At 34.6% G+C, this 25,209-nt stretch overlaps 1 protein-coding gene across 8 annotated transcripts in view; it reads right to left on the bottom strand.

Moving 5' to 3' along the window:
* The window catches only part of Csnk1g3 (casein kinase 1 gamma 3), a 95,917-nt gene that overhangs the window by 4,103 nt on the left and 66,605 nt on the right, over positions 1-25,209 (bottom strand). The window contains exons 7-13 of one of the 8 annotated variants that reach the window (XM_090340085.1): positions 19,464-19,549; positions 19,260-19,344; positions 17,392-17,540; positions 15,618-15,713; positions 10,639-10,734; positions 3,395-3,501; positions 2,891-2,914 (exon numbers count right to left, since the gene is read on the bottom strand). In XM_090340085.1, coding sequence (XP_090196211.1) covers positions 2,891-2,914; positions 3,395-3,501; positions 10,639-10,734; positions 15,618-15,713; positions 17,392-17,540; positions 19,260-19,344; positions 19,464-19,549 — 643 coding nt within the window. The remainder of the gene's footprint in view (positions 1-2,890; positions 2,915-3,394; positions 3,502-10,638; positions 10,735-15,617; positions 15,714-17,391; positions 17,541-19,259; positions 19,345-19,463; positions 19,550-25,209) is intronic. The other 7 variants (XM_090340086.1, XM_090340087.1, XM_090340089.1 and 4 more) reach the window with 7 other exon arrangements.

Raw genomic sequence — 25,209 nt, 5'->3', positions numbered from 1 at the left:
CTCCCCAAACCAAATTAAGATGTGTACAAATTATCTTTCAATAATACCTAATCTTTTAACTCTTTGACAAAGACATTTTTCCCTTAAAATCAATGCCCGAAACATAACCTCATCTTTCAGTGTCTAGGTTTCAAGGAAGGGCTGATATCAGGGGCAGACCATCCACCTACCTTGTGCAAGCAGAAACCTAACAGGACTCATTCATACCCCAGCTTCTTCTTTCCTTCTATCCACATGCCCTTAGTCTCAGTCTAAATACTCACAAGATTTTTCACCCTCCTTTTCCCATGATATCTTGGTTCAGAAATTTTTGTCTTGTCCAAACAACTGTTGAAATTTTAGCAAAATTCCCAGCTTGCTGTTGTGATGTTTGCCTCTAATCCCAGCACTCAGGAGGCTGGTACAAGAGGGTTGTAAATTGAGGTAAACAGCTGAAATTTACACTAAAGTCTCTCTCTCCCCAAATCTGTCATCTGAACCGCCTGTTATACTGGTCCCATCAACCACTCTCTTTTGTCTAAGGCAAATGAGTCTAGATAGCTCTCTACTATGTTCTTTCAATCTACTTCTCAGTTTTGCCTTTACAGGGAGAAGAAGAAAAAAAAGAAGAGGAAGGACAGGAAGGCAGTGAAAGCATTTGTTTTTGTCATTATTAGCACATACCACACAGGCTTTGAGACTCATCTCCTTACTTCACCCATGCTCTTCTGTATACCTAAAATCCATTTATCCTCTCTCCTAAACAGCTTTAGTGGTGGGGTGTTAACTCAGTGGTGATCACTTGCCTGGCATATGTGAACTCCTAGGTTCAATGTTTAAAAGTTACATATTTTGCCACTGGTCTTGATGTCTGCACCTTTTGCCTTGTATGTAAGTGTGTCGGATTTGGGAGGGAGAGAGGAAGCACAGAAGACGAGGGACGAAGAGTGAACACATGTAGCAGTGATGTACACTAGATACTGTTGAAATCAACTATACAGTTTGTAGGGGAGGAGGGATGGGAAGGAAGAGGCGACACTGTTCAAAAAGAAATGGACTCAATACCTGACTTTCTGTACATCACCTTTACAACAAAAAAACTTTTAGAAAGTTATATTGCGTTTACACTAAAATCATTTCTAAAAAATTATCATTTGGGGCCAGGAGTTTGGCCTAATGGTGGAGTACTTGCCCAGCATGCACAAAGACAGACTTTAGTCCTCAGTACCACATACACAGAAAAAGCTGGAAGTGGTGCTGTGGCTCAAGTGATAAGTGTATTCACCTTGAGAAAGCTCAAGGCCAGTGCCCAGATCAGGCCCTGAGTTCAAGCCCCAAGACTGGCAAAAAAACAAAAACAAAAACAAAATACAACAACAAAAAAACCCCAACAACCTCCAAATTATCATTTTGTTCATCTTCATAATTGTAGAAACTACCAAATTTTAGAACACTAGGAACTAAATAAATGAATGCACTCAGTCTGTCACATTAACACACTTTTAAGAACAAATCACTAAAGAATACTGATGCAGAAACAATGGACATACTAAAGCCACTAGCACAACAATGTTCACTGCAGCACTATTTACCATAATGAAGGTATGGAACCAACCCAGATGCCCCTCAGTTGATTGGATCAAGAAGATGTGGTATTTATATACAATGGAATTCTATGCTGCCACCAGAAAGAATGACATCATCCTATTCATAGAGAAATGGAAAGACTTGGAAAAAATCTTTTTAAGTGAAGCCAGAGCCAAAGGAACATAGGCTCAATTGTTTCCCTCTTTTGTAATAATTAGTACACACCTAGGACTCTCCTAGCAGAGGATTACAATAGCACAAAACCTAGATATATAAAGCCATATAGGATGAGGCTAAATGAAAGGATCTCCAGGATATGGAAACAAGAGCTTTATCTTGTGTGATTGTTGTTCTTAATGTACTTTGTAATTTCTCTTTTTTGTTGCCCTTTTGTTAATCTCATATTGTTACAATATCTGACTTGTTACCTGGCATATTGTATATATACATTTATTGTTTATTTGAAATAGGAAAAGGAAGGGGGAAAACAAGATTATTGGGAGGGGTGAAGGGAAGGAAATGGGGACAAAACATGAGAAGAGGTATCAATGTGTGAGAAGTAATGCACCTACTATCTGGAAAATATAACTGTAACCCCTCTATACATTACAATAAAAAATATAAAAGGAATACTGATGCAAAATAAATGATCTAACCACAGATGAAAACTTAAGTCACACCCTTGAGTCACTTTCTGCTCACTACAACAAATAAAATGTTTCAAAATTTATCAATGTAACCATCTTACTTTGTTTATTCAAAGGCTGATTCAAAATGTTCCTGAAACTAAGACATAAAAACTAAAAGCCAGTGTAAGTATCATTTTCACAAGTAAAAATAAAAATAAAAAAAATGTTTGGTAATATCTGTTGTCAGGAACTACTTTTAAGAGTTTTTTCTCTATGGAGTTTATCATCAAGTGTGTCAACATTATATTTAATGACCATGATAACTGGTTAGTAATAAAATATAGTTTTAGTGGTAACATAGGGAAGAGAGCCTGTTATAAGTACTTCACAGTAATTACAAAGAGGAGAAAAGAAAATTTGCCTCTTTTTCTATTTAGAATAAAGAAAAGCACAAGCACAAGCAGGGTTCACATACCATCTACACAATGTTAAAGCAAAAAAGCTGCAGCAGGCAAAAGAGCTCCTCAAATACGTATCTTTTGCTCTCCCGAGCTACTGTTAATGATAGCAAATACTTTTATGTAACATTTACCAATTATGATTTCTATAGTCAGAGATTCATTTTTTTAACGTGCTAAGTATTTGAAATTATAACCAACGGAGCTATTTCTGCCTGCCTACACTTGAGAACTCACCACATGTTCAACACTTTCTGGCAGCTATACACATAAAAAAAAAATACAAGGAAAAAAAAGAGAGATCATCAGAAACAGCACACAATGAAACGATCACATTGTTTATCATAAATTATCCAAGCAGAATTAAGGTAATTTGTATTTTAAACCGAATAACAAACTATGCAGCATCCTATAAAACAGAATTATTTTTATACTTACAGGAAAAACAGTTATCAATAGTATGGTAACTACTTTCATGCAAAGTTCAAAGATCAAAAGCTAAAAATATGCTATTAATTTTAAATAAGAATTTGAAAAAACTTTTAAAATAACTATGATTGTTATTAAAATATTTATCACAATAGCATTTCAAAGAAAAAGATGAACATAAATATACCACTTGTTTTCTATTACCTATTTCCTGTGGGGGGGAATCATAAAATATTTAATGCAACCTCAAATTAATTTGAAACATGCAGAGAAAGAACAAAAAGCTCCCTGACAAACTAAACCAATACATACTTGGTTTCGTCCATCACTTCTACTTCAGTGGGGGCAGTGATGGGTGCGTTAGAACGTCCTGCTGTGGGATCATCTGTGTTTAACTCTCCATTTGTAGAACTTACAACCTATTAAAAAAAATCAATACTGATACATCATACAAATACATTAAACATATATACATATACACTGAGTAAAATATTTAAATTAGAAAATTAAGATGAGAAATAAAAAAACAATAAGTAGTTGTTTATAATTAAAATAAACCCAGCATTTTCCTTTGTGAGTATTCTGTGTTCCACTTCAGGTGTTGAAAGCTAACTTTTCCTGCACAGAGTCAATCAGTTTCTTCTGTGCACCATCTTCTTTGGTGCACTGACAGGTTAAGTTATTTCCCATGGAAACTTTAATATTGCTCTTTCCAATAAAAGTAACAATAACTTGTAAATTTTCCAAATCTCTTTGTTTGCCAATTCACTTATTAGCCTAGTTCTTCTTTAATTCTCTTATTTTCTTTATAAGTACTTCTCTAGAAAATAATTGATGAGTCTTCAAAAATGTGTTCTGTGAGTTGTGCTCAGCCCTCACTTTCTGAAACATTTCTGTATCTCTTTGATGTAAGGTGACTGACTACTGGGGCAATGAGTCTACACTTTAACTATTCTGCTCATCAGAAATGTGTCGGGTCTTTCTTTTGTTGCAGGATTTCACTCATTCATTTTGACAAATTATTTAGATTGCCTATTCTGTATCAGCTACAGCAAGGAATAAGACACAGCTCCCATTGTCATGAAACTTAGTGGAAGTATGAAGACACAATAAATAAATAAGACCCCTTTTCTTGCTTACGTAAATCTTAGGGGTCTTTAACTGAAAACTGGAAAATAGCAGTATCTATTTAACATGGTTTCTAAGAGTATGAAGGGAAATAGAATACACAGCGAATGGCTGGATTTAATAAGACATCCATATATGGTGGCCATCATTATCATTACAGTATCACCTGGAGTTACGGCTTCAACCCTCATCTCTAACAAGCCTAACAAGTCACAAGTCACTCAATCTCTTAGGCTGCACTGAATTTGGCACCATAAACACAGCATTTCGAAGGCCAAATTAATCATACCTCCATTTAAATCTATTATTCTTCCTATGATTCCCACAGAAAAAAATTTCAGCTACAGTCATCCTATCTTCTCAGAATTCATCAAGAATTTTCATTTTTTAACCTTTACCTAATCCCTTTATCAGAAAAAAATTTGTATAGAGGTATAGGCCTATCTTCTCTATATACAGTATGAACACCAAAATGGGCAAACTACTAGACTTAGCAATACTACTTATAGAGCCTCATATATTGCAAGAACTGAATTTAAAAGCTTTAAAGGAATTCATAATATGCCAGGCCCTGTTCTAGTTAATTGGAACACTATATGATATAAAACAGATGAGTACCCTTCTCTCATGACCTGACAGACTCCTCCTCAAAGAAAGAAATCAGTTATTACATCTGAGTTAATTCTTGAGTTATGGAAATTAAGTTAGAGGTATCCTATGTGAAATATACCCTAAGAAATAAATGCTAGATTTGGTTTTCTATCTACAAATGAAGACATACAAAAATACTTTGATCATTACTGGTGACAATGTAAGGAGAAGAATATTGTACCTAAGTCTGCCTCTGTTCCTACAACGCCTCTATCACTCTTCCTAAGTATTTCTCTTATTCTAAAAACATTTTAGAATAATTGTTTTTGAGTTCTGAAACATTACTTCATTCCTTATTCTTAATTTAAAACTTTAAAATCTCAGATTACCTGCCTTGAAAAGGAAAACAACAAAACTTAGTAAGATTTTCATACACATGAATTTGCCACCTTTAACTAACAGAGTGCCATGAACAGAGTTGACAAACAGTTCATTGAATCATCTCCATTACTTTCTTTCCCCAGTATAATTTTCACAGGTTTCCTTTTCTTTTTTGCATACACTCGCCCTGGGCAGCTGAAGGGATAAGTGACACCATCTCAGATTCCAAGCTGCTTCTCTAACATGTATGCCTTTACTTCAGGTATCCTAGTTCATACTCTAAAACCAAAGTATTTCAAATTCCAAAAACAGTTACTGTCTATCCGTGACACATTACCTAATTTATCATTACGGTGCTAGAAGCTTAAACTAGTCAACAAGACATATACACCATTTTTATAAGTCTTAGTCTGAAGAATTAATTTGAACTAGAAGACAAAAATTCCTGAAATATTAGAGTTCAAGATCATTTTTAATGAAAATTATATAGAAATGTCAGATGCTCTCAGACTTGACATTTCAAAAACTTGAAAATTCAGGTGTTTTTTAGGATTGTTATTTATTCTATTATTCTAAATCAATTTCTTGTCACACTGAAATTTTGAAAAGAAACTGAGCCTCTTATGTTAGAATGAGAGAGGGAGGGGCTACCAGCTGGGCACTGATGGCTCACACCTGTAATCCTAGCTACTCAGGAGGCTGAGATTTGGGGAATAAGGTTCAAAGTCAGCTGTGGCATGAAAGTCTGTGAGATGCCTCCATCCAATAAACCACTAGAAAACCGGAAAGTGGCACTGTGGCTCAAAGCTTTGAGCTGAAGAGCTCGGGGACAGTACCCAGGAACAGAGTTCAAGCCCCCACAAAAAACAACAAAAAAGGCTACCAAACTCTAGTTTCACTATCTGAGGTTCAAGGGCACACTTAGGGGTAACAGGTCATAGGTAAACATGGGGGAGATAAATAACAATCCACTTAAACGGTACCTACTGGATCTCATTCCAAATGTCACTTTGTATTACTGAGTACAGAGATAACATCTTACAAAGATAATAGAAGTTTTGTAGGGCTTTTAAAGCAAATATATTTTCTAAATAGACTTAATTCCTAAGAAATTACTTATACTACTATCTTCCAATATATACTCAACTCTTGGAATCATAATTACCAAATGCACAGTTGATACTCTGTGTTAACCAGCTAGATTTCCATCTACCCAGTAAGCATACTAGAAATACTAAGGCATTGTGTATTTTGTGTATTTTGTGGATCCAGTTTTTTCCAAAGGACATTTGAAAAAATAGTACAATATGTAGTTAAAAATATTTTCCAAAGAGCGTACCAGACCTGTACTAGGGTCTATATGTATTATTTGAAACTAACTTTCTTACATATTCTAAAAACTACAACTGGAGATCTAATATTCTTGATATTCCAAAAAAATGATCCTAAGGATTAGAGACATTCTCATGGACTTTGAAAAAAATGACAAACCAAATTAATTTTCAAGCTAATTTTCACTAGTAGAGCTATTAGAACGCTATTTTCTTTGATGATTAAAATGTTCAGAAATGTTACTGTAAAAACATTATAAAAGAGTATGAAACTAATAATAAGGATTTATCCCAGCAATTAATGGACAAAGAAATCTTGACCTAGACTACAGAATGTAATCTGCAAAGTATTAATATAATAAAGGCAAAAAGCTACAATTCTTGGGCAGGTATTAGAACTCCAAAAAGCTATAGAAGGAATATGTGATTCTAACGGTCACTCCATTTTGTTCCTTGTTAGTAGCTCTGTACCTTTAAAGATTTTTTTTCCCCCCCCCAGCCATGGGGCCTGGGTGCTGTCCCTGAACAATTCAGCTCAAGGCTAGCACTCTACCATTTTGAGTCACAGCATCACTTCCAGTTTTCTGGTGGCTAACTGGAGATAAGAATCTCACAGACTTTCATGTTGGGCTGGCTTTGAACCATGATCCTCAGATCTCAGCCTCCTGAGTAGCTAGGATTACAGGCATGAGTCACCAGCTCATGCTACTTTTAAGGATTTTATGGGGGTAATTGGTAATAATATTAAAAATGTTTTAGATAATTCTACATTTACAATTTCACTGTTGATACAGAAACTATCACTCCACTCTAATCATGTATGTGTTCTATGTGGGCAAGAAACTGTTTTCATAGCTGTTATTCATACCCTTCTGTGCTATACTGGCTCAAATATGAGAATTTTATTGCAACAAGTCATGTTATTCTTTCGTTTTTCTTAACAGGGACTGGTTACAAGTCTTTTTTTTTTTGGAGGGGGGATGTTCTGAGACTGGAACTAAAGCTCATTGGGTTTTGCTCAGTGGTTATAGCACTCTACCAACTCCAGCCTGTACATATATCTTTTAAATAGATACTATTGTTTTGTCCCCCAGGAGCTTAAACCTGTTTTAACACTAAAATTCAATCTACATAGTAGGTAACATGTCCTTTCATGTCTTCTACATTCAGATACCCCTCAGCTGAACAGGATGCCAAGTCTCCAGTAACACTGGGTCACGAAAGTTGTGCTACTGTAGCAGGCACAAGAATAGGACAAGTAGAGTTTACCAAATCTGCTGCTAGTATATTTTTTAATAGCTTATGTTAGTTATAGGGGTGTGTTCACTGTTGCACCTCTACACATTTATACTGCATTCTAATTATTTCCAACCCCTCTATCCTACCAGTATATGTTGGTTTTGGGGGATAGTGGTGGGGCTAGTTCTGGAGCTTGAACTCAGGGCCTGGATACTGTCCTTGAGCTTCTTTTGCTCAGGACTAGCACTCTATCACTAGAACCAATGCCACTTCCAGCTTTTTCTGCTCATGTGATATTGAGGAATCGAACTCAGGGCTTCATGCATGCTAGATAAGCACTTTACCACTAAGCCACACTCCTAGTCTTCCCAGTACATTTTTCAACCTAATTCTGGAGTTCTAATTTTTCAGGCAAGAAAGTGTCAAGGGTAACTGAGAACTTCCTTTACACTAGTCCCTTGTACTCAGCTGTTCTTTCTAATAACTTTTCTAATCTTCTCATTTCTCTGCATCTCACTACTTATCAATGTTCCTAAGCAGTGATCTAGCTGTGCCCAGACTCACTTCTTTTACTATCATCTCTAGCAAATGTGGTCTTTATTAAGCAAACACAAATCTAGTCAAGTAGTCCCCTACTTAATTCTCTTTATAATTACCCAGAATCTTCTGACTAAATTCCAAATATTCCATTTGTTATTAAACAAGACCTGTCTCCTGCAAAATCTGCCTCCCGACTACATCTCAGCCTCACCTCTGACACACAGATTAATTGAATTCAGTTTTTTCAATATATCTCTCTTCTCCACAACCTTATGCACACTCTTTTCTACCTTCTTCTCTTTTCCCTTTCAGTCCTCCCTGCTAACTCCCTTAGGTTCTTTTGGTCTTCATTTAGGTATTATTTTTTCCAAGAAATGTAGCCCTTCTAAACCCTAAAAGGTTAGGTGTGTCTATCTATAGTCCACTCGTATTCTAAGCTATCCCTACTGCCTACTCTCTAGTCTCATCTTTGGAAACCTCCAGAGAAAGATAGTACTTAGTACCTAGAAGAAATGTTTTCTGAGGCCTGTAATCTTAGCTACTCAGGATGATGAATCTGAGGGTCACAGTTCAAAGCCAGCCCGCGCATGAAAGTCTGTGAGACTCTTATCTCCAATAGCCACCAGAAAACTGGAAATAGCACTGTGGCTCAAGTGGTGAAGTGTTAGTTTTGAGTTGACGAGCTCAAAGACAAGAGCCCAAGCCGAGTTCAAGCCCCAAGGCAAATTAAAAAGAGTCTTCTGAATACTAAATGGTCAAGAAACTGAATCTGACAGACCTGTTTCTCAGCCATGTTTATTACCAGTGTCAGAGATGAACACATGAGATTCTCCAAGAGATTTTTTTTTTTTTGCCAGTCTTGGGGCTTGAACCCAGGGCCTGGGCACTATCCTTAGACACACTGTGCTCAAGGCTAGCGCCCTGCCCCTTGTGCCACAGCAACACTTCCAGCTTTTTCTGAATATGTAGTACTGAGAAATCCAACCCAGGGCTTCGTGCATGCTAGGCGAGCACTCTATCACTAGGCTATGCTCCTGGACCCTCTCCTAGAGATTTTTAAAAACACACAGATCAAGAATACATTAAAAATAAAATCTTCAGATATATGGGTATAATTCTCAGTCTCATGCTACTTTTAAGGATTTTATGGGGGTAATTGGTAATAATATTAGAATTTAAGGGAAGAATAAACTATAAAGCATAGACCTGATTAAGTATACATTAAGAAAACTTCAAAATTAATCAAATATAATGGGAAATTGTCAATTAGGAACGTACGTAGAAAAACAAACAAAAGATTCTAAAATGAAATAGATGGATATAACCTTAACTCAAATACTTCAAACCCGAATTTAGGTTATCATAAGTAGATATTTTAATAAGTTTAAGAAACTCACTGTACTCTTCCTAGTTCTATAATATACACAAATGATTGAAACAGAGAGTCTGAGAGGGCAGAATATAGTAGCTGTTCCTAAGTGTATATGAAAAATACAAACTAAAATTTAAAAATTGCTTTAAACTTGTGTGAAACTCATGACGGGAAACACTTAATAAATATTTATCATGGAAACTATTTATCCGACAATTTTCTAAAAGTAAAAACAAAAATGTTACTTTATAAAAATCAGGGCCAAAACAGGATCTGGTGGCTCATGCCTACAATCCTAGCTACTCAAGAAGCTAAGATATGAAGATCACATTTGGAAGCCAGCCAGGACAGGAAATGTCCAAGAGTCTTAACTACAGTTAGTGACAAAAAGTTGGAAATGGACCTGTAACTCAAATGGAAAAGCACTAACGTTGAACAAAATGGCTAAGTGATGGAGCCCAGACACTGAGTTGAAGCCTCAGTACCAGCACAAAATAAATAAACAAATCAGGATCATATTCATTTGATCAATTAATCAGAAAATATATTCTGAGTATTAAAGATGAAAATTTTAGATATATATGAATGAAATTTGAGAAAACAAAAGTCAATGCCTGGAAAAGGGTATAAAATTGTTCTATTACATACTGTATTAAAGATTTATCTTATTGAAAACCAAAGTTTTATCAATATTTAAAAAATCATAGTTCATTTTCCTAGTCTGAGTATGACTAAGTATTTTGGGTGCACATATTTGCAAAAATGAACAAAGGCAAAACTGCCATCTTCCTGGTGGTCTTTTAGACCATGTTAATTTTGTTCTGTGGTTAAATAACAAAAGAATAGTATTATGGACAGAATTCAGCAACAAGCTTTCCATAAGGATATAAAATCATGCCATGAGTTCAAAAAAAAAAAAGGGGGTTAGTGTATAAATTTGGGGAATAAGCACTCATGCAATAATCAGAAAATACCTGTACCGAGCCACCATGTCTGTCAGCTGCAAGGTGAGCTCTCAAATGGTGGGGACTGGCCTGCTGGGAGTCCCAAGCTGCCCTGTGGTCTGCCGACTGCCATTTATTTAATGCATGTGGCATGCATGGAAGAAGAAAAACCCAACATGTTAACATCTCATCCTCATAATGTAGAAAACAAACGTATAAAGGAAGTTAAAAATATCCTCACTATCCTAATAATAACTAATCATAGGTGCATTTATTTATTTATTTAGCCAGTCCTGGAGGCTTGAGCTCAGGTCCTTGGACTTTCTCAAGGCGCCCTGCTCTATCACTTGAGCCACAGCACCATTTCCAATTTTTTTTTATGCATGTGGTACTGAAGAATCAAACCCAGGGCTTTGTGAATGCTAGGCAAGCACTCTACCACTAGGCCAAACTCCTGGCCCAGGTGCATCTGCTTTTGCACACAAAATATGGAGAACTTTCCGAGCCACAAAATTTTAGAAGCAAAAGGGTCACCCTCTAAATTGATAGATGAGATTAACAAAGAATCAAGGAAGAACATTCTTATAGAAATCCTCATGTTTTCTTGTGAAGATCTGTATTTTTTATTAAAGAATTTATTAACATTGATTTTTACATCATATTTCAAATGATGTATTTAACAAACAGTATTCAAGAAGGGAATCTCTACATATAATCACTGGCACTTAGATTTTAGAACATAATTAAAATTAGGCTGATGGTTTATATGTCATAGATACATATTAATCTATGTAATAAAACATTATGTCTATAGAGTCATAAATTTTTATGTCTATGTAGTTGTGTTTATATTTCCAATACCATGTCCATAATATTGGGTATGCAAATATTGAGTCCTCGCTCTTGTACTGTTTGGATCTAATAGCCACATAGTAAGGATACCATGTGCCTTCTGTTCCTTTGGTCTTGACTTGTCTCACTAAACATGATTCGCTCTAGATTCAGCCACTTGGAGAACTTGGAGAAGTTTCTTGTTTAGTATTCTATTTCTGATTATAATAATAATAGGATAAAAGAGAAAAGGTTCTTTGAAAAATGAAGAGTATTATGTACATGACAAAAAAACTAAGTTTTTTTTAAAAGCAACAATCCTGCATTTGTGAATTTCTGCAGTCTTTATAAGATTTTTTTGAAAAATGTGGTTCAATTTGAAAAGCTCACTTTTATAAAAACATGCTGCATTTTTTTACTATTAGCAAATCTGTATAGCAATAAGCACAACCTAATAGAAACCAACTAGCAGAATTAAGAGTAGTTTGGTATTTTTTAAAGAATAGCTTCTAATAAGAGGTCAATTCTCATGTTTCAGGAAATGCGAGCAACACTAATAAAAAGAATAGAGAAAATTTCATATTTTAGTCCTTCCTTGTTTGGAGACCCAAACATTTTGAGATGGGAAATAGTATGCCCACATTATTAATGAAGGCACTCAACACTTCCCTATAGCTTCAGAGCTAACAAATACAGCAGGGATTCCAACTCTGAGCCTGCTACTCTGCCAATAATACTGACACAAGCTGCTTATAATAATGAATAATAGATTCTAAATTCTTCAGTACTCTGCTTTCTTTGTCAATCCAAGTTAAAGAATCTTGACACAAAGCACAAAGACTTAAAGGAACCAAAGCAGATGTACAACTACAGAAACTTTTGGGGGCAGAGATGTTAAATCTCAAGTAGAAGATATGAATACATGTTTTAGCATTAAAATGCATAATGTAAAATTGCATATTTCACATAAAGCATTACCATCAAAACAATTATGATAGCTCTTTCCATTAAGCTTCAAAATTCATAACCAGAATTGGCATATTTATAACTTATATTGAAATAAACCTGACAAAGTTAAACCTAAAAATGAAAATGGTGCCAAAATTGAGACAAATAACTGAGACAACAGGCAAGTTGTCTTTGAGGTTACAGAACTCTTTTTAAGAACATAGTTAAAAATAACATTTTATTTCTTCATATAAACAATTATATACATATAACATTTATATAAAATTGTATATAAACTTAATTACTGACTCAATAAAAACTTATCAATTATTTATTGAAGGACATTACAAATGTTTATCCCCTTGAAATAAGTGACTTTTCCCTTTAGAACTGACTCTCATAAAATTTAAATGTTCATTGATAGTCATTTAAGGAGAGATTTTCTAGATATTCAATTTTCTATAAAATTTCCATAAATTTTTCCTGTATTTTAAGGAACCAAATTCAGTACAATAAATCAATAAATAAAATAATTTTAAAGAGTTCACTGAAAATGTACATATATATCTATACATATACATATATATTCCCTAAAATAGTGTAAAAATATATTACTAGCTTCAGTAAGCCTACAACCTTATGAGGAAATAAAAATTATTGATCTACTAGCAGAGGATTACAATAGCACAAATAGCAGAGGATTACAAAAGTGCAAAACCTAGACACATAAGGTCATATAGGGTGATGGAAACAAGTGATTGTTGTTCTTAATGTACTATGTTATTTCTCTTCTCTTTTGTTGCCCTTTGGTTAATCTCATATTGTTTCTGTATCTGACTTTGTTACCTGGCATTTATTTGTTTATCTGAAATAGAAAGGGAAGGGAGGAAAACAAGATGATTGGGAGGGGATGGAGTGAGGGCAATGGGGACTGAAGCATGAGAAGGGGTATCAATGTGTGAGAAGTAATGCACCTACTATCTGGTGAATACAACTGTAACCTCTCTATACATTACAATAAAAAATAAATAAAAAAGAAACAACAAAATATAAACATTAACCCTCAATTTTTGAGCTCTTTCCTTCTGTATCACCTTATCAGAGTATTCAAACTACCAACTAACTATAACTTATATTAGAATTGATTTATATGAGAACTTTTATTTCACCCATTTTTAAAAAATTATTTTTAACTGGCTGATCTTAAAGCATAATACTGTTAAATATTTCCCAAAGTGTATCATCTTATTTGCTATATGGATTTTAATGAACAGTGTTCCTTCCTTTCATTTTCTTCTTGATGTTCAATTGAACTTTATGGGATAAAAGATAAAAGTAAAAAAGGACAAGACATTGTTCTACAAAAAAAAAAGCTATAACCAATTATTTCTAGATACTCAATTCAATTCAAGGAAGAAGTAAAACTTTTAAGGCAAAGACAGCTCCAATAAAGCTTTCTTTTACAAGAAAGGAAATGAAACTACTTCTCAAAAATTTCAACAGCTTTCCATTGCCTTTGCCAAAAAATATGAACTCTCAGTTGTCAACCGATATTCTGTAACTTGTCACTAATTTAATCTCTGTTTATGATTTAATAAACAAACTCGGGCCGGGAGTTTGGCCTAGTAGTAGAATGCTTGCCTAGCATGCACAAAGACCCAGGTTCAATTCCTTGGTACCACATACATAGAAAAAGCCAGAAGTGGGGCTGTGGTTCAAATGGCAGAGTGCTAGCTTTGAGGAAAAAGCCCACGGACAGTGCTCAGGCTTTAAGTTCAAGCCCCAGGACTGACAAAAAAAATAAATATAATCTGTTCACTATCCCCCAAATACCCATATGGCTTTTCTTTTCTTTCTTTCTTTTTTTTTTTTTTGTCAGGAGTTACAGTTACATTCATCAGGTAGTAGGTGCATTACTTCCCACACATTGATACCCCTTCTCATATTTTTGTCCCCATTTCTCTCCCTATTTGCCTTTCAAAAGGTGAGCACTCTTGCCAGGAACTGGTTGCTCATACCTGTAAACCTAGCTCCTCAGGAGGCTGAGGTCTGAGGAAAGAGATTCAAAGCGAGCCCAGGAAAAAAGTCCGGGAGAATTTTATCTCCAATTAACCACCAAAAAGCAGGAAGCAGTGCTATGTGGCTCAAGTGACAGAGTGCTATCCTTGATAGCTCAGAGACAGTTCTCAGGCCCTGAGTTCAAGCCTGAAAACCGGTACCAAAAAAAAGTATTGATTCATTCTTCACATGCACTTCAAAAGACACCTTTTCCTGATAACGTTTACCAGATCCACAAATACTTAACAATATCCTCCGTGCACTTTATTAATTCATCCCATGTGATATAGGTCATTCTTCTCAGAAATGTCGTTTCATGTGCATTTATTTGCATTAATAGTAACACCAGGTACAACAGATTTATTGAAAGATGACTATGTTTTAGAAATCAGCATATATTACTTACTATTCAGGAAACAAAAATAATTTTTTGATCTTTACTGGTTTTACTTTGGCATAAGACAATTTTTATGACTTTATTACCCCTATTTCTGATGATCTGACAACCACATTATATGCCTTGTTTGTAAGGAAAATGGAGGTGAATGGAAAAGGAATAGGCCAAATTCAATCCTCAACAGGTGAGGACTGTTTATTGAGTAACAGCGAAAGGCACAAACCTTCCTGTGGGATTGGAGGTTTGGGGATAGGCTTATATAGGGCTTAACAAGGAAACAAAAATAAAAAATGGGTTATGGTCCAGGAAACCAACCTTTTGTGATGTTAATTTACCACATCCATTAATGTCTGACTAAATACTAGTTTGTAAAAGCCATTTCTCACATATTCAACTGTCTTCCCTACTTCTACATCTAAAGAAATACATAGGAAATAGCTTTAAATAGCAAAGGCACATTCACTGAACTTCACAATAGTTGGATCAACTGCTATTGTAACTTACTCCAAGAGTATGCAAACATTTACATACTAATAGAATATCAAATGATGCTTTTAGTTTATAATAATTTATACTATTAAGAATTTATAATTAAATATTTAATGCTATTTTTAGCCTAATAATAACATTTAGGAAGAATAGGTCACCAGTTGAAAATACTACTTAAAATTTTTCAATGTGTATGTGCATTTGATCCCATGAGGGGGAACAAAAGAGAGGGCATATCAAAACTATATATATGAAATTTGTTTCCTAGGTAAAAAGGGCACCAAACCTGGTTTTTGGACTGCTGCGTCTTATCTCTGTGTGGGTGTGCCTCTCGGCTAGACGACAAAGCAGGATCCTGCTGAACTGCTCCCACTGGAGTAGGCTACAAGACAGGAACAATGGATAGTAATATATTCTACTTAAAAAAATCTTACTTAAAACCATTTTTCTCTAGTTGCTTAAAAAGACCAATGAAAAACATAAAAAGTTGTTAAATACATTATGGATCTGGGAAACAATACTATTCTCAAAATATATTATTAAAACCAACACAGAGAGAGACAGAGAAATCATTACTTTTTTTTTTTTTTTGCCAGTCCTGGGCTTGAGCTTAGGGCTTAAGCGCTGTCATTGGACTTTCTCAAGGCTAGAGTTCTACCACTTGGGCCTCAGCACCACTTCTAGTTTTTTTCTATGTATGTGGTACCAAGGAATTGAACCTGGGTCTTCGTGCATGCTAGGCAAAGCACTCTACCACTAGGCCAAATTCCAGGCCCAGAAATCATTACTTTTTGAAAGTGTTTTTAGGGTGGGGAGTTCAGCCTAGTGGCAGAGTGCTTGCCTAGAATGCACAAAGACCCAGGTAATTCCTCAGTACCACATACATAGAAAAAGCCGGAAGTGATGCTGTAACATAGTGGTGCTCAAGCCCTGAGTTCAAGCACCAGGACTGGCAAAAAAAAAAAAGTGTTTAACGCATTTAAACACTTTTTTAAAAAGTGTGGCTCATGCCTGTAACTCTAGCTACTGAGAAGGCCAAGATCTGAGGATCATGGCTCAATGCAAATCAAATATTTAAATATTTAAAATATTTTTATAACTATAAAAAGCCTTGGGCCGGGAGTTTGGCCTAGTAGTTAAAGTGCTTGCCTAGCATGCATGAAGACCCGGGTTCGATTTCTCGGTATCACATACATAGAAAAAAGCCGGAAGTGGTGCTGAGGCTCAAGTGGTAGAGCTCGAGCCTTGAAAAAACCCAAGGACAGTGCTCGGGCCCTGAGCTCAAGCCCAGAACTGGCAAAAAAAAAAAAAAAAAAAAGCCTTGTAAGACTCATTACATTTAGTTTACTTATCAAACTTTTGAATGTCTCTCATTTCCAAAGCTAATGAATAGAACCAGGTATTCTAATAAAACTATATATATATACACACACACACACACACACACACACACACACACACACACACACACACACACACACACATTTTGCTAATCTTGGGCCTTGAACTCAGGGCTTGGGCATTGTCCTTGAGCTTTCTTGAGGCTAGAGCTCCACCACTGAGTCACAGCACCATTTCTGGCCTTTTTCTACATATGTGGTACCAAGGAATCAAACCTGGGTCTTCATGGATGCTAGGCAAGCACTCTACCACTAGGCCAAACTCCTAGCCCAGAATTAAATAATTTTCAATAAAACACATATATCTAATATTTTGACTCAGAGAAGTTTATAAAATTCATGTTTTATTAAGCACTTATTAAGTATTTAAATCAATCGTGAGAATATCATACAAAAAGAGCATACTTGATCTTAAGAATCAAACAAGGATGAGCAGTTCAACAGAACTACTATTCTAAAAAAGAGAGTCAATGTAGAACTTTTATGAAACTCAAGCAATAATAGCTTAACACGAACTGAAGAGATCTCTCGAAATAGAAGGTGAATCCTTCAAAATACGTACACATACGATATACATACACATATACATATATATCGGGTATCAATTCGTTTCAACAAATACTATAAAAATCATCTTCTATTAAATGTCAGAGTACTTACCAACTGTTTACCAATCCAGTCATATTCATAATCAAACATATATCCTTTCCGATCAAACAAATCAGTAAAAAGTTTTCTTAGGTAATCATAGTCTGGCTTTTCAAAAAAATCTAGTCTTCTTACGTAACGAAGATATGTTGCCATTTCTTCTAGAAAGAAAATAAAAATTGTTCTGATTACACTTCTTTTAGAATAATAATTACTGTCTCAAAGCACACTGTGCTACAAAAACATGAAAAACACAAATTATTTCAATTTAAAATTTCAGAGTTCAATTACAACAGAATTTCCACTTTTAGGGGGAAAAAGGAGGAAAGAACAAATACAAAAAAAAAAAAAAAAGGTAAAGCTTAGTTTAACCACTATTTTTGCTGTTTACTAAGCAAAGACCAAAGTTTTTTTAAACCATTTTTTCCATTTTATTTTTTATTATCAAGGTAATGTATAGAGGGGGTTATAGTTATATTCGCCAGATAGTAAGTGTATTACTTCTCACACACTGATACCCCTTCTTATGTTTTTGTCCCCATATCTCTCACCCCCTCCCAATCATCTTGTTTTCCCCCCTTTCGTTTACTATTTCAAATAAACAAATAAATGTATATACGATATATCAGATAACAAAGATGGATACAGAAGTAACATAGTATATTAAGAACAACATCACTCACGATAAAGCTCGTTTCCATATCCTAGAGATCCTTTCATTTAGCCTCCTCCTATATGACCTTATGTATCCAGGTTTTGTGCTATTATAATCCTTTGCTAGGAGAGTCCTAGATGTATACTAATTCTTACAAATGAAGGAAACCATTGAGCCTATGTTCCTTTAGATTTGGCTTACTTCACTTAATATGTTTTTTTCCAAAGTCTTTCCATTTCCTTACAAATGGGGCGATGTCACTGCAAAGACTAAAGTTTTATAAAATTATTTTAAAAGATATCTTGGGACAGTACTACAGGTTGACTAGAGCTCAATGATGCATGATTATTTTATCACACCCGTGCATAAGTTTTTAGTACACTTCAATATTAGTGGGAATTGATTTATGTGATAATATTTGTACTAGTTTGTTGGATTTCCTTTAGAAGTGAGAAGTAATACACCTACTATCTGGCGAATATAAGTTGAAATACAAGCTGAAACTGTTTTCATAAATGTATACAGCTCTCTAACATAAAACTAATCTGAAATTAGTAACGTCAGGATGATTCTACTATACTTTAAAAATTATACTATACTTCGAACCTCTTCTTCTGAAGGTGATATTGACAGCCAAAGGGCTATAATAACAAACTCAATAGCTGGCATTCTTTAGCTTGTATTTCAACTTATTGAAAGTGTGTTATTGGTTTGGGGATGATAGCACATCCCTATAATCCCAGCTATACATGCAAGAGGCAGAGATGGGAGGAACATGGCTCAAGGCCAGTTCAGACAAAAATGTTAGTGAGACCTTATCTCAAAAAAAAAAAAAAGCCCACCATATTGTGCCTATAAATCCCACCTATAAGAGAGGTGCATACAGGTGGATCAGTGTCTAAGGATGGCTTTGTGAAAAACTGCAAACACTACCTGAAAAATAAAAGGACTGTGTGTGGGGAGGTACAATTTGTAGAGTACATGACTAGCAACTGCAAAGCCCCAGGTTCTAACCACAATGCTGTCAACACAAAAAGGTCATTGAAAAAGGCATTACTTCAGCTGGTACTAGGTTAACATTATTAAAGGATGAAATTTTCTTCTAATATCATCATGTTAAGCAATTACACATATTTTTAAAAGTCTTCACACTTTTAAAGTATAAAAATATTTATAAACAGAAGTAATAAATATCAGCAATTATTAGTTGGACATTATTCATTACCTGGAAAATTTTCACATAACACTTCTATTGGTGTTGCTCGTTTTGTATCTCCAATTTTCTGATACCTCTCTTTTAATGTATCAGCCTAAAACAGGAAAAACAAAATCCCTGAGAATATGGTAAGTCAAAAATAATTAGTTAGGATAGGTGATTTAAGTATATAAGATTTCATGAAATTAAATAAGGAAACATAAAAACAAATACCTTTAAGCCTTGCCATGGAAGGCTGCCTCTAAGAAAGTACATGAACATGTGACCTAAAGCTTCTAAATCATCTCTTCTACTTTGCTCTGAAATAGAAGATACAGAAATATCACTGTTCTCTACTGGTTAAAGTTAGAAAAATAAGAAAGCTGATTCTTTCATTATGTATAAAATTAATCTCCCAAAGTTCAATATGTAAACACAAAATATAGATCCCTTGCCTACAACTGAGAAAATTATGACTAAACTAAATCACAACTGCACTTTAACATATTATTGAGCATGAGTAAATGTGCTATTATAATAATTCAAATTCTACTACAGATTTTCTTATCTACTCATTTTTATATTCATGGAAATACAGGCTTAGGGAAAGAAGATTTCAGTGATTAATCAAAGCCCTAGTAGAACCGAGCTCCATTTTTAAAGATTCAGACTACAACATATTAAAACTCCCCAAAAGCATTTGAGTTTTAAATGCTTATTTAACTTTTTATTAAATGATCTATTCCATGAAGTTATACAAGCATAAAACAATCACATATCCTCCACTAACATTAAGAACTATAAAATCAGGCATGGTGGCACATGCCTGTAATCCTAGCTACTCAGTAAGCTGAGATCTGAGGATCATGTTTCAAAACCAGCCCCGTGGCGGCATTAAAGAACATGAGACTCTTATCTCTAACCATCAGAAAACCAAAAGTGGTGTTGGTGGATCAAGGGACAGGGTGGTAGCCTTGAGTTGAAGAGCTCAGAGACAATGCCTAGGCCCAGAGTTCAAGCCCCACAACTGGCCAAAAATAGAACTATTAGTGTTATATATATATTTCAAGCAACACTGATGGATGACACTCATCAAGACCTACTGTATTCATAAATTGCTTTGTTGAATGGCAACGCCTTTGTATTACTCGAAGATAATAAAACTTTCTTAAAGGCATATAGCAACACTGATAATCACTACACTTATCACCAAAAATTAAAACTAGAACAAATTGTTTCAAGTTACATATGTTTTGCCCACAAAATATTATATAGCACACAATTGACTGATTATCCCAAACTATGTAAAGTTCAAGGAAGATCCATATATATATATTTATTAATAAAATATTTCAATTTTCACCACTAAAGTTAAATTTAAATTTTTTTATCTTTTAAGTTACAATTCAGAAATTTTGAGTAGCAACAAAAGAGAAAAACAATAAGAGATGTTTCTATAAAAGATGCTTAGCCTGGTACACTGGCTCACACCTATAATCCTAGCGACTCAGGAGGTTGAGATCTGAGGATCGTAGTTCAAAGCCAGTCCAAGCACTAAAGTCCATGAGATTCTTATCTCCAATTAACCACCAGAAAATAGGAAGTGGGGTAGTGGCACAAGGGATAGGGTGGTATCCTTGAGTTAAAGAGCTCACGGTCAGAATGCCCAGGCCCAGAGTTCAAGCCATAACCGATCAAAAAAAAAAAGTTTAATCGAGGTGTTCTTTCCAGAAAAGGCAACTTCTCAAGGAAAGGATCGGACAGGGTGAAAGGGTCAGGAAATATTTTAAATCTTACCATGGACTCTCCTAACAGCCTGCCAGTTCAAAGATACATGTTTGTGTTCTTTATTAATATCCTTCCACAGGACTGCAAGTTGCTTATTACAAGCATGTATAGTGGTGACTACATAGAGCAGTCTTTATGGCTCCTGTGTTCTAGTGTTGCAAAACAATAAAAAGTCTTAGGGGACAAGGGAGTGGGGGACAAATCCTACTTCCAGTTGAAAATCAGAATTGTCTAAGCTTTGCAAAATCTGAAATCCTATTGCTGGTGACTGATTCCTTGGACATGAAACCAAACAGAGGCCTGGGCATCTTCAAAAGCTTAGTAGATAATATTGAAGTTTAACTACATTTGATAATCAGTAAAAATAGACTTCTTTTACTAAAGTGTAATTTATGTATAATTAAATACTCTCAGGTAAGATAAAATTTGGTACATTTTTGACATCGTCTCCACATGACTCCCATCACTATCAGGAAACCTCTCTCAATTCCAAACCACCTCGCTGTTAGCCTCCCTTTCCACCTACTAACCCTCCACACTCAGTCACGAAGACTTTTTTTTATACTTATACATGAAACAAAATCACAAAATACAGACTCATCTCAGGGTATGTTTTTATGATTCTCCCATGCTACTCCATGTGTTTACCTTTTACTGACGAATAGATGCATAGTAGGTTTATCTTCCTATTGAAAGATATAGTTTCCATTTTGGGGCTACTGAAGGGAAAGCACTTTGAATATTTTTATACAAGTCTTCCTATGAATATGCATTTTTATTTATCTTGGATATAAATATTCAGAAATTACATCATGTAATCATGTGCCAAATGTAAATTTATTTTTGTAAGAAATATCTTAAATATTTTCAAAAGGGTTTATGTGTGTCACATTTTGTATTCTCAGCAGCAATGCACAGCTATAGCGGCAGTTACTTTAAACCTGTTCCGATATCTAATATGATTGCTCTTTCAAACATTAGCTATGGGAATAGCTATGAAATGTAAGCTCATTATTTAATTTCGATTTCACTGGAGACTCATGTTTAAATGCATTTTATGCATGCATCTTATGCATGCATCTTTGTGAAATGTTTGTTCAAATACTTTACTCATTTTTTTGAATTGAGTACTTGTCAAAACTGGAGAAGTTCCTAATGTATTTTGAATACAAGTCATTTTCAGATACACATTTTGTAAATACTTTCTGTCTGACACCATAGCTTGTCTTTTACTTTTTTTTTTTAAATTTGGCCAGTGCTGGGGCTTGAACTCAGGGCCTGGACACTGTCCTTGGGCTTTTCCAAGGCTAGCCCTCTACCCTTGAGCCACATCACCACTTCTGGCTTTTTCTGTGTATGTGGTACTAAAGAATCGAACCCAGGGCTTCATGCACACTAGGCAAGCACTCAACAGGTAGGCCATGTTATCAGCTCATTTTCACTGCTTTCTACTTTTTTTTTAATTAAAACTGAGTTTTTATATCATATTTCAAATGTCATTTTCTACAAACAAACATTGAAGAAAAATCTCTATATGCAATCACTGGCACATAAATTTAAGAACACAAAGTTAAGCTGAATCTTTGTATGTCATAGATACATATTAATCTATCAATATATGAGTATAGAATATATATCCCATCACAGACCTATATGTCTATATAGATATATTTATACCTCCAAATTCATATTAATGACCTCGAATATCTGAGTATTGAGTCATTATTTGTTTTCTTAATGATATAGTTTAAAAAAATGTTTTTCATGATTTGATGAACTCCACTTTACAGAGAATGGTGGAGAATCTGATTCCTGAAAATTTACAAAAAGTTTTCCATTTTTTCTTCTGCTTTAAGTTTCAGAATTTTGGTTCTTACATTTAATTATATTTTACATTTGAAATAAATTTGTTTTTTGTTGTATTGGAGAGTAAAAGTTCCGATTTTTTTCAATATAGATATGCAGGTATTCTTATCATTTCTTTTATTATTTTTTTGTTTACATGGACAGGGTCAGATGACAGACTCTTAACAATTTGTCCCCTATATGAAAGAACAAGAGTTAAGCAGAATCCTTTTCTAGTCTATTCTAGAAGGGTGAACAATAACACATGCAGAATAGGCTACAGTAATTTTGGAAGAAAATACTGGAAACACTCACAGAACATTCTTTTGAAAAGTTGCTCTATCACTTACATGTTTTTTTTTTTTTTTCTTTACAGAGCAGGGGATCCAATACACATGCCAGACAAGTACTCTACCACTGAACTCCATCCCTACCCCTCACATTCATTCTTGATTGTGTGAAGAGCGAGGTATGGATGGTTCACAGAAGAAACTGAGATCCAAGGATTGAGTTTTGAAGCCAGCCAGGTTAGAAAAATCTGAGCAACTCTTATCTTCAATGAACCATCAAAAGCTGGAAGTAGAGCTGTAGCTCAAGTGGTAGAGTGCCAGCCTTGATCAACAATGCAGAGCATGTAGAGAGGTTCAGAGTTGAGGTCCTAGTACATCTCATCGTTTCTTGACAAAATTCTTTCCTCTTGCATAATGTGCATCCTTAGGAAATGCAAATAGATGCTTTTCCACCTACAATCTATTTCTAAACTCTTATCCTATGCTAACCCAAAATAAGTAAAAGAGAAAAAAAAAAACAGAAAATCAATAGAAAAATAGTAACAAAAGCTGGTTATCTGAAAAACATCAATAAAATTCTTAATCCTCTTAGTATGGTAAAAGGGGCAAATATTACCAATAACAGGAACAAATGAGCTATCAGAACAAATCCTATAGACAGTCAGAGAATGGACACAGGATATTATGAATAAATATTATATTAGCAAATTCAATAACTAAGACATACTAGAGAAATACTTTGGAAAGTATTAATAATCTAAACTGCCTGAAGAAAATAAAGTTGCCAGGCACCAGTTGGCTCACATGAACTAATCCTAACTACTGAGGAGGCTGAGATCTGAAGATCATGATTCAAAGACAGCCCTGGCAGGAAGGTCCACCCGATGTTTATCTCTAATTAAGCATTAAAAAAGTCAGAAGTGGAGTTATGACTCATGAGGTAGAGCACTAGCTCTGAGCACCTAAATAAATAAATAAATAACAATGTTAATAGCTCAACAGAAGAAATTTTATTTCTAACTTAAAGCCTTCCCAACTATAAGGACTAGATGCCATGACTAGCAAATTACATCAAACAATTAAGAAAAAAATACTAATTTTATCTACTCTTAAAAAGTCATTCCTATATTACAACCTTGTTACAAAAACCAAAATCAATACAAGTAGCAGAAATATAGCAAACAGCCCCCATAACAAAGTCCTGAATAAAGGAATATATTGTAACTAAGTAAAGTTCATACTTAGAATATACGGTTAGCTTAACATTCAGAGGCAAATCAATGTAAGTCATATGAATAGAATATTTTGAAACATGTAAATGACACGATCATCTTAAATACAAAAAACCATAGTAAAAAATGCAACATGCACTCCCATAAGAAAACTCTGCAAATAAGGAATTTAAGAACTTATTCTAACAAAGGACAGCTATTAAGACCTATAACAATTCTTAAATAGTGAAATATTAAGATTTAAAAAAAATAGCTCTACTCTCACACTTCTATTTAGTATAGTATTGTATGAACAGTTTTTTCAGCACAGAAATGTTATGAAAAAAAGACTAAAATATCCAAATAGGAGAGCAAAAGTAAAACTATTTTTCTTTGATTTTTATGAGCCAGAAATTTCAATATAATCTAAAAATGTCTATTAAGAACTAGTGAGTTTTAACACAGTTACAAGACACAAGATCAATATATAAAATCAAGCAGAACCTTTATTTTTGTTCGTTGTGGTGGTTTAACTCTGGGTCTGGGTGCTGTCCCTGAGCTCTTTAGCCACATAGTCACTTCCAGTTTTCTAGTGGTGAAATATACTGAGTTCTACAGTAAGACCCTTTAGAAGACAAACTCACAACAAAAGGCAATTCCTATTGTACTGCATCCAAGGAAAGGGGCCTTTAATTACCACACTGACAACTAAGAATAATCATAAGTTAATCTTACCCAGATGATTCTAACAGATATCTAACAGTGTCATTTTCATAACCAACACAACCTTTTAAAATTCAAGTCATAAACATAAACTACTAGTAAAATGAACCAGCTATTGAAATT

This window comes from Megascapheus bottae, chromosome 10 (genome assembly GCF_031878675.1).
Source record: "Megascapheus bottae isolate mThoBot1 chromosome 10, mThoBot2.hap1, whole genome shotgun sequence".
Classification (NCBI taxonomy): Eukaryota; Metazoa; Chordata; class Mammalia; order Rodentia; family Geomyidae; genus Megascapheus; species Megascapheus bottae.
Note: the sequence above shows the minus strand (reverse complement) of the source record. Positions and strands in the feature narration are given on the sequence as shown.